At 41.8% G+C, this 10159-nt stretch overlaps 3 protein-coding genes across 16 annotated transcripts in view; all 3 read right to left on the minus strand.

Moving 5' to 3' along the window:
• Positions 1 to 400, minus strand: part of LOC118103379 (mitogen-activated protein kinase kinase kinase kinase 4) — a 30333-nt gene extending 29933 nt beyond the window's left edge. For 6 of the 13 annotated variants that reach the window (XM_035150254.2, XM_035150249.2, XM_035150252.2 and 3 more), the window contains exon 1: positions 105 to 399. In XM_035150254.2, the coding sequence (XP_035006145.1) occupies positions 105 to 161 (57 nt within the window). In that variant the 5' untranslated portion in view covers positions 162 to 399. Of the gene's footprint in view, positions 1 to 104 lie in introns of all 13 variants that reach the window. The other 7 variants (XM_035150245.2, XM_035150242.2, XM_035150243.2 and 4 more) reach the window with 2 other exon arrangements.
• A 2430-nt stretch (positions 401 to 2830) lies between these two features.
• Positions 2831 to 7116, minus strand: chst10 (carbohydrate sulfotransferase 10). 2 transcript variants are annotated; one of them, XR_004694866.2, is made up of 7 exons: positions 6976 to 7116; positions 6143 to 6286; positions 5955 to 6064; positions 5629 to 5854; positions 4612 to 4717; positions 3761 to 4431; positions 2831 to 3719 (listed from the first exon to the last, which is right to left on the minus strand). XR_004694866.2 is itself a non-coding variant. In XM_035150214.2 (6 exons), exons 2-6 carry the CDS (start codon positions 6234 to 6236, stop codon positions 3879 to 3881), a joined length of 1089 nt encoding a protein of 362 aa, XP_035006105.1. In that variant the 5' UTR covers positions 6237 to 6286; positions 6976 to 7116; the 3' UTR covers positions 2831 to 3878. The 2 variants fall into 2 exon arrangements, 1 of the variants encoding a protein (XP_035006105.1); XM_035150214.2 differs by having other exon boundaries at positions 2831 to 4431.
• Positions 7117 to 7994: 878 nt separating this feature from the next.
• Positions 7995 to 9986, minus strand: rpl31 (ribosomal protein L31). The gene is made up of 5 exons (XM_035150215.1): positions 9885 to 9986; positions 9294 to 9397; positions 8808 to 8933; positions 8155 to 8267; positions 7995 to 8066 (listed from the first exon to the last, which is right to left on the minus strand). The coding sequence occupies exons 2-5, from the start codon at positions 9395 to 9397 to the stop codon at positions 8035 to 8037; spliced, it is 375 nt and encodes a 124-aa protein (XP_035006106.1). The 5' UTR covers positions 9885 to 9986; the 3' UTR covers positions 7995 to 8034.
• Positions 9987 to 10159: the final 173 nt, after the last annotated feature.

A 10159-nucleotide genomic window follows, 5' to 3' on the forward strand; every position in this document is an offset into this window, starting at 1 on the left:
TAGCTAACGTTAGCCTCAGCCGAGGGACGTGTGTTTTTTAATATCGAGGGATGTGGAATTAGAGATTTTTTGTAGAGAAAACCAGGCTCAGAGGCTCCACTCACCCGCAGTGACGCCAAGTCTATGTCAACTAGACTTTTAGCCGGAGAGTCGTTCGCCATCTTTTCAAATAAAAGCCGAGCTTCCCGTCGCGTTTGCAGAAAAATGTCCGCCGCTGGAGCATCGGCGGGGCTCTTCCGGGCGAGGTGGGGAACTCAGCAGAGGCCGCGTCGCACTCCTCTCCGTGGGGTCCGCTTCTCGGGCAGCAGCCGCTGGAGCTCAGGCTACTCCATGTTGAGGTGGCAGCAGCGGGCTCCCTGTCCGCTCTCTGCCGCTTCTGGCCGCTGGGTGTCGGAGGAGCTAGCACGGGGAGCCTAGCCTTCCGCTGCGGACCTTCAGAATAAAAGCCTGGCTCTGAAAGAATGCTCTCTAGTGTCTGACAGATGTGACTTATTTAATTTAATTTAATTTAATTGAATCATTTCATTATTATTATTAGTAGTAGTTGTAGTAGTAATAGTAGTATCAATATTATTATTATTATTAGTAGTAGTAGTATCAGTATTTTTATTATTGTCATGTTATTAATAGTAGTAGTAGCAGTTTTATATTATGGTTATTATTATCGTTAGTATTAATATTAGTAGTAGTAGTAGTATCATTATTAGTAGCAGTATTATCATTTTTATGGTCATTATCATTATCATTATCATTAGTAGTATTAGTAGTATAATTATTCTTTAGCCTTGGTTACCTGTGCCGAGCTGTTCTGTACTAAGTTCTAAACTTAATTGTTGTCATCACTATGTTTTATATAGAAGTATATATGTGACGCTTTGTAAATTAGCAGATTAAATAATGTGATGCTCTAATATCCGATGCATTAAGACAGTATATTTTGACCCTTCCTTTCCTGCTGACATGTGAAAATGTGATTTCAAAGTGATGTATGTGGTTGTGGTTTTCCCTTTAGTACATAGTAATAGTAGTAATAGTACAGTGTGGGTGGAGGTCTGCAGAGACGGGCCTGTGGTCCTGATAATCCGTCCATGGCCTGATGCCTGTGTTTTATCAAAGTGTTTCCATATTTACCAGAGAGGGAATAAGTACTCCGATATAAGATGTAAGGAAATTGAAATACAACAGTATAAAAATACTTAAAAACACTTAAAGAACAAGTTGTTACTTTACATTTCTATTTAGAGAAATGAGCTGTGAGGAAAATATGTTAAAAATCTAGTGCAAAAGTGCTGCATATACAAGTTACATTCCCGGCAGACATTTTATTATGAGGTAACCAAGCTGTTCTGATACACTGGGCGTCCAAGTTCCTTTTACGTTGAAAGCTAAATCAGATGTTTTCCGTTTGCAGCCCGGCTGCTTCCGTCCAGCTTGACGCAGCTCTGATGGAGAACCGCACACAGATTAGAAGCCGGTCGGCCTCGCGCAGAAAGAAAAGGGCTGGGCCTCGTTTCCACCGAGCATGGACACCGAGGTTATTTAATGCATCGCTCATAACTGACTCTACACCCTCACATCAGCCTGTATATAAGCATCTATACATTTTATACATGCAGCCAGGGCGGGGGAGGCACAGCATCCTCGTGCACATGCAACTTCCCTGTCAATATTGTAATCATGGGTGTGGCATGTGAGCAACCTCAGGAGGGATGTTGTGCATGAATATAATTATTTCACATCATCATTAATAATGGAGCCGAATGTACAATAATGACTTTAAGAATTAGACTTTTCAATTGAGAAAAGTGAATTACAGCTAAATTAATATATTAACAGTCAGATTTTATCACGACATGAGGGTTTTGTCAGTGATGATTCAGTTTGCTGCATTGAATGATCTTGTTAAGCATGTGAGTGAGTGAGTGTGTGTGTTTGCAGCCTCAGCTTCCCGTCATAGCAAATCAATGTGCACCATAGTGAGCTCTTAAAAGGCCTTGTAGCACTGCACTTAAAGTAATATAAAATAAGTACTATCATATACTGGCGCTCGTTGTGTTGCGTTTTGCAATCCACAGTATTTTGCAACAAAAACACAAAAAAAATAGCAAGAGGCAGTGTTTCAGTTATTTCTAATAACCCAGGTCTAACACACACACATTTGATCTGTTGGTCAAACAAACCTCAAGTCAACACTGACAGGACAAACACGTCAGGCAGGGTGAGAGAGAGAGAGAGAGAGAGAGAGAGAGAGAGAGAGAGAGAGAGAGAGAGAGAGAGAGAGAGAGAGAGAGAGAGAGAGAGAGAGAGAGAGAGAGAGAGAAGAGAGAGAGAGAGAGAGAGAGAGAGAGAGAGAGAGAGAGAGAGAGAGAGAGAGAGAGAGAGAGAGAGACACACACACACACACACACACACACACACACACACACACACACACACACACACACACACACACACACACACACACACACACACACACACACACACACACACAGGTTAAAAGGTTAAAGGTTGCACAGTTACTAACTAACGCTTAAGCTCTGTAAATCAACTTAAATCCATCTGCCAAGAGGTAAATCTTGTAGCAGTGACACCGATAAAGAAAATCCCTCCTCTCCTCCCACTGGCCCGGACTGCTTTCTGCTGACACACAGCGATGAAGTCACTGTTTTGCCCTGATTCCCATGGTTCAAGTGTGTGTGGTGACATTTAGTCTGTGTGCTGAGCAGTTTGTGGTAACTGAGCAGGAAAGTTTAAAAATGGCTTACACTGCCACCTCGTGGTGATGGGATATTATTGCAGCAACAAACAACAAAATACACACACAAAGAAATTTAAAATCTGACTCTTCCACATGGAGCTTTATTACTAACCCGTCGATCAAAACGGTCTCCAGGTGGCTGCAGCGTCTTACAACCGAGACGCTTCTTTGTGCCACTAGTCAGAAAGTTAATATTATAAATAGCAACATGTAATACAAATGTTGAGTTGCAGGTCATGTTAAGAACATTTACACAGTACCTTTCTGTTATAGAAAAAAAATAAAACAAGCCTTTAAAAATCCAGTACCAACTTTTCCTTCAACATCCCAGAGCCGATAAATGGAGTGAACGAGGCAGAGCGACTAGAACAGCAGCTACAGTTTTGAATCAGGGAGCGACCAAGGTCTTCTGGTCTGTTTTTTACCATTTTGATGCAATTTAATGACATTTTAAGAATAATTTAGTGTTATAGAAACGTTAGTATGCCTCAAATAAAGCAAAAAACAATGATAAAGATAGAAAAGTTGAAAAATGGTCGTAAAGATCATTAATCAGTCGTTAAAATCATGCTTTACTCCCTGATACACACATCATAGCGTTTGTCTAGCGCAAGAGGTACAGAAAAGACTAATTTGAAGAAACACGTCGTAGCACTGTTCACAGCTTTCATTGACAGGATGAGTCATTGTAACAGGTGATCCCTACAGTGCAATATGATAGCTACATTACAGGGTCTCGGGCCTGTATCCCTGGCATTATAAGAGTCTCTGACATATAACTGTCATAAATATAAAAGGTAGCAAAGGTTTTCTCTATTTGACCTGGATTTGATCGTTAAATTGACCTTTTTGTCAGTTCCAGCTCCCGTCTCTGTAACAGCACTTTTAAATATTCGAATATGAGGCAGCACTTTTCCAGCGACTGCAAATATAGGCAGCGTCGCCACAGCCGGTCAGTTATTCCAACAAAGGTGGTTAAAATAAGAGCAACAAGGTTACAGTGCGCCATCTACTGCATACAAGCCTTTTCAGTCGCTCAGCTACGATACACCTCTGTCTCAGTGAGCCAAAGATGTTGAGACAATTCATATGAAAACATTTTAGTCACTATTAATCATTTTTAGTCCAGTAGAAAGTCTGGGCTCGGGTAACCAAACAGGTGGAAGTCCCCCTGGTAACGTGCGAAGAGACGCCGGATGTCTCGCTTGCCGATGGTGGAGAAGTAGTGCTCGACCTTGGACCTGTTGTAGTGGGTGATGCCAGGAGGGATGGACGGGTAGGACACCAGCTTGTCAATGCCGGCCGCTTTGAGGATGTGGGGGGCGTCCTGCTCCAATGTCTCGTGGTGGCCGACCACGCTGTAGTGTATTTCGCACGGCGCACACAGCTCCGCGTAAGTCACCCAGTGAATAATGTGCTCGCCAAACTGCCGGTCCAAGCGGCGACGGCCCTCCGCGTCGCCCAAGTAACGGACAAAGTCGTCAAAGTGCAGGCCAGACGCGGCGAGGCTGCTGTCGCGGTGGCTCTTGCGGTATTTGCGGATGATGGCGGGAGCAATGTCATGTTTATACCAAGGCTCGAAGCGAGGGTTCTTCACAAACTTGTCCTTGAATGCAGAAATGAGCCGCTCAAAAGGATCCCTCACAATGAAGAACTTAAAGTAGGTGTTTAATCTGTTAAAGAAGGTTTCAGGGGTAAACAGTCAGAGAAGAACAATGAGCATTTCTGCACTTTTATTGACCATCAGAAAATCTTTAAATAAATCTAGCCCTTTACATTAAACCCAAATGTTAGCAAATCAATTCACACTGTTCGTTTTCAGTCATCATTTATCACCAAAACTCCAAACTAACCTGTGAGTTATTTCCTGTGGTGTGAGTGATGAGAGGCGGGGCAGGCCGTTCTTATCGTGGTCGTGAACGAGGTTTTCTGGGATCTCATTCACATCGGAGAATCCTCCTGCAGACAACAACAACATAAATCATTGATTTAATCAGCGAACAAAACAAATGCACCTTCACCCTTGAAATATTTCGAGCATTGCTGTAATACTTTACCCATTTGTGTGCAGCCAACCCATAAAATCATAACTGATGTTCATCAGTCAATCCTTTATTATATTATTATTTTCTTTGTTCAGGAATTGAGGCAAAATTCAAAAGATTCATATTTTTAGTCTTCATCCTGAGCTAAAAATAAGGTCCATACACTGTCTTTCAAACACTGTGTCTCTGGACATTAAGATGACGTCAATTTTTAGATAAAAAATAGATTCATGAAGATGCACTCAGTTTTAAACCTGGACGCTCTTGCAACTGCAATTCACTACAATCATTTGGCTGTTGCTGGATCAGACAATGAGGTTACAATCATAAATCTTTATCCATTTGATCTATAGTTTCATTCCCTGCTGCCAGCAGCACTTTGTCCCCATCAGGTTACAACTGAATAAACATATTCTATATTTTTAATCTAACAAATAGGATTTCAGCACTTCAGCATCCATTAAGGAAATTAAATTCTGCTAAATAATGTTGTGTCGCAGACGATGGTGTATAAATCAAACTGTGCACTTATTGACTATTTTATTCAACTCACCCTTTCATCCCTGATTTTTTAAGATAAATATAAATTAATGCCAAACATCAATCTTTTGCCCCAGCTCTGTATTTGCCTGTTTCCATTTTTCCTTCACCATGCATGCACTTGACTCAGAACATCCTCAGAGCAGATCAAACTAACTCAGATGAGCTGCTCTGCAGAAAAAACTTAGTCCCCCATCACATAGTTCACCAGGGATTGGCTGAGAGTTTCTGGAACAAAGAACTTGAATCCCTGATTGTTACTCCCTTTGTCCAGTCCACACTTACCATTGAGCACAATGAGGACCTTCTTCCACTGCGTGTTTCCCACTTTAGGCGTCTGGCAGAACAAGATCTTCTGTTTGTCGCAGACAAAGATGCGATCCAGGACGAACTTGCTGATGGAGACATGAGTTAAATTCCTGAGGCTGCTGTTCTTACACATGGACGAGAGCAGCTCATTCCGCTTATCGGTGACTGACTGCCAATCTGTCAGTGTGGGTGCTTCAGTCGGCTGAAACACACAAATACAAAAACAACACTAATGTGAGGGATGGCCTTGTTTTTAACATGATTGTTCTTAGTTTAGTTAGAACTTTTTTTAAATTAGTCACCTGATCTGAAGGTTGGGGAGCAGCTTTTTCTTGGCTGGAATCTGCTCTGGGTTGATTCACCTTGGCGCCTGGTAGAGTCCAACTCTGACCACCCACCCTCTCTCCATAATCTGAAAACAGCAAATCAGAGCTGGTTGAACATCGTATCTACAACAAATGGCGGTCTACGACAGGACACAGCAGCTCACCATCCACGGCTCTGTAGCTGATGAACTTGCTGACGAACATGAGGATGAGCAGCACCCAGCCGCAAGCCCCGAGGAGCAGCCAGTGGGGCCGCATCGCTCCGCACGTCAGCCGAGGGCCATGGAAACACTGTGCCGAGCTCCCACCTGCACACACATGGAGGCTTTACCTGGGATAGCATGCTATTGCTAACACTAGCACCCCCCCACGTAGATGTCTATTAACACCTCACTGCGTTATGTGCGTGTCAAGTTATAGAGTTAGCTACACACACATACACATATATGTATAGATATATATATATCCCTGCATAGCTGCTAATGTGATAGCTTATGACCAAAAGCTAACATTACTACACTAAGTTTGTTTGTTATTGTTAGCCACCAAATGCTAACAAACTTATTCACACACACAGCAGTCACTGTTAACTGTATTTAATGATGCTAACTGTTAGTTATGAGTGTTAGCCTTCCATTAGCTACACCTGTCACCTTGCCTTAAGGTTTGCTAGCACCTCACTACGTTATATCCCTGTTAAGTTATGGAGTTAGCTTAGCTACATGTGCATCCTTGCTTAGCTGCTAATTCAATAGCTTATGATTATTATGATTGCATTACTGCGTTTAGACTGTGTGTTATTGTTAGCCACCATATGCTAACTCATTCGCACCCAGTAGCCTAACTGTAAACTGTATTTAATGAAGCTAACTTGTAATTAGCTCACCAACTAGCCATACCTGACCCTCCCAGACAACTTGTACTACGCTAGTTTTTCTCGCTTCGCATGTGAAAGTCAACAGACACATTCTCCTCTTCCTCCTGCTCTTCTTCTTACCTTCTTATTGGAGTTACATCTATTTCAAAGCTGCTCAAACTCTGGGAGAGACGCTGAACCTGCTGCTGCGCCTTGTTTGTTCTTCTTTAACCCAGTTTCCATGATGCCACGCCTACTTCCGTGTTAGGGACAGGACCCGGTGTAGTCCCGAGTTCCGCCTGTAACTATACCAAACTTATATAATCTCCTTTGTTGGTGTTTATTAATGATCAAATGCATATTGTTCATGAATGTTTAGAGTCATCAATTATTTATTAGACCCAGTTAAAGACACATTTTCTTGCGATTGGTCTGATGAGTTCGTTGAAATGTGGAAAAATACCAAACTCCATGAAATTATGCCTGAACTAAAACACGTTTTCCTATCACACGGATTTGTGTTAAAGAGCTGCTGCCATGTAATTCATGAGCAGATATTTCAGCATTAAAAAATTGCTATTCTGTTTATAGATATCTAGAAATAAAGGTATGAATGTATTATTTGGCAGTTGTATATTTGATTAATAGCTGAGATTTTCATCCTCTTCCTTTTTAAGACTAGAAAGTGTATTAATATTTTAAATGTAAAGTCAAAACAGCCCAAATTATCAGCTGGGAAAAGTGTTTGACCCCAAAGTGTCAGAAAAGAGACCTGGGAGGAAGATGCATTATTTGGCAAAGCAGTAAATCTGCAATTTTTTAACAACCTGTGCATTTCCTACCTGCTGATTGTGATAAATCTGTGACTGACTGTCCATAAGTGCTCAAAACATCTGGATGACCTCAACTGTCCCATTTAAAAAAAAAAAAAAAAATTGTATAAGGATTCCATACTACTGACAACTAAAACAAAGCATCACTTTTAAGGTAGACGTGCCAAAACTGGGTCAGTCGGTCGATGATTACGTCACAAATAACCATGCTACTACTTATTACCAGGTTACTGTTGGAACATTTGTAATATAAAGATAAACCTAAGACACAACCCAAATCAGACATTCAGTCGACTGCAGAATCAGAAAGAAAGACAAAACAAGAGCTCTTTTTGTTTTATTTATTCCACTCTCAGAGGGGACAAATTTAGTTTTCATCAACATTGACTGTCTGCAGACCTGTTGGGGAAAGAGAGAGTGAGGTGTTAATGAAATGTACTTTTTGCTTCATTATTTGAATGGAGAAGTCCATGAACAGTGCGTTTACCTTTGCATGTGGTGACAGGAACGTACGTGACCAGGGTGTACAGTTTGTTGGGAGAGTCCTCGTCCTCGTTACGCTTCCTGGACAGACGTACGCGTAGCCTGTACGGCACGTTCCTGCAAAACAACGCAATAGATACAAATGTGAGCTATTTGATATGTTGCTGCAAACTTCACAGGCCAGCAGTTGTGCCATGACTCCAAGTAAGTGTCAAAACATTCCCAAACTGAGCGACCTAACAAAATGTCCCAATAAACAAGATGCTGTAACCACAGCAGTAGGTCAAGGGGGGGGCATTGTGCAAAGCAATGTCTTATCTTCAGCCTTTCTTAAGATAAAGTGATCTAAGCAAAAATAGTTACAACTTCTTATACGTCTGAGCTGATGGTCAGGCTGAGTGATAGCAGCATTTTCACACTGTTTTTCCATCAAAATAGTGTGTGAAATTAAGTTGCCAGTAAATAAAAAAATTGATACAATAAGCTAACAGATGCCAATTAGTTTGTTTCTCTACATTAGACCTGTTGCATTCAAACAAGTGGCATTTACTCATTGCCCTTCATTGACACACACCTAAACAACATTTTAGAAATTGAACTTAAAGCTGTTGTAAGCTGTTGATTCTTCAGATATGAGCACTGACGGTATCATCTCACCTGACACCCTTGCTCCACACTGCCTTGTTGAGACGAGTGTCAATGCGCACATCGGGAGTTCCCATCTCCTTCACTGCGAACTTGCGGATCTCCTTGATGGCACGGGGGGCCCTCTTCTTGAAACCCCTGCAAGACATCACCAGCATTAAAGAGAGATGCTGACACTGGTCAAACAATAACACTTAAGTCCTCAGTTCACTGGATCTTTATACTATTATTATAAGACACTGAAATGTTTGTTGTGTGTCAAATGTAAATGAGTGATTATTTGTTGTGACACCAAGCAAAACTAATGTATACCTGCACTTTTCAGTGTTCAGCACTGACACACATGTTTCTATCCCTGTTTGCAAACTCACGTTAAAAAAAATCTAAACAGAAAGATCTGAGCATCATTTAAAACTGACATCAGATGCATTAACACTAACTTAAGTGTATTTAAGTCCACATGGCCACAGCCCCCAGTGTCCTGATCCCAGTACTCACACTCCATGGATGCGCTTGTGCACGTTGATGGTGTACTCTCTGGTCACCACCTCGTTGATGGCTGAACGCCCCTTCTTCTTCTCTCCTTTCTTAGTTGGGGCCATCTGCACAGCAACAAACTAGCATTAGTATACGAGAGCACGTTAGCATGTCCAGCGCTAGCACCGCTAGCCGACACCAGTATTTCTGACGAGAAACGAGTGCTAACGTCAACTTTGGCTAAGCTAACGCGGGGCTTACGTTATTTTAAACGAACGGGTAAACACGGGAGAACGAATGAAGAATTAAACTAATTCACACGGGCACCATTATTTAAACTATTTGACAATAAGACACGTCTGTGGGTCAGACAGCACAAACACGAATGAGCCACAATGGCACCTGGGAGCCACCCGGGCTCCGTGGATCCGAGCGCGACCATCCGCCCTCTTTAATCACATTTATCGACTTTCAACCGCATCAAAACTCTCAGATATAACACGATAGAGCGATCATATGTGTAGTTATACGTGATGTTTGGTGAATTACAGCTTTAATGTGGCAGGATGGCGTCAGATTGGAGGGAAATAAAACCCCGGAGAAAATACTCACATCGACTCGGAGTTGAGACGGAAGCCGGAAGGACGGATCAACGGCCGAGGATTGTGGGTAAAGGAAACCAGTCCGTTTCTCGTCAACAACAGCGGCGCACGCACAAAGGTTCCTAGTGTTGATACTGTCCAACACTGGTTAATATGTAAGAAGCAAACTAAACAGAAAATGAAATAAACTTGGGTGTTATATACAATTTACAATCTTTTTTTTCGTTTATTGAATCATATGACACAATTCACATGAAAATAATAATTCTTCCAAAAACTACAATA

Source organism: Hippoglossus stenolepis, chromosome 24 (assembly GCF_022539355.2).
Source record: "Hippoglossus stenolepis isolate QCI-W04-F060 chromosome 24, HSTE1.2, whole genome shotgun sequence".
Taxonomy (NCBI): domain Eukaryota; kingdom Metazoa; phylum Chordata; class Actinopteri; order Pleuronectiformes; family Pleuronectidae; genus Hippoglossus; species Hippoglossus stenolepis.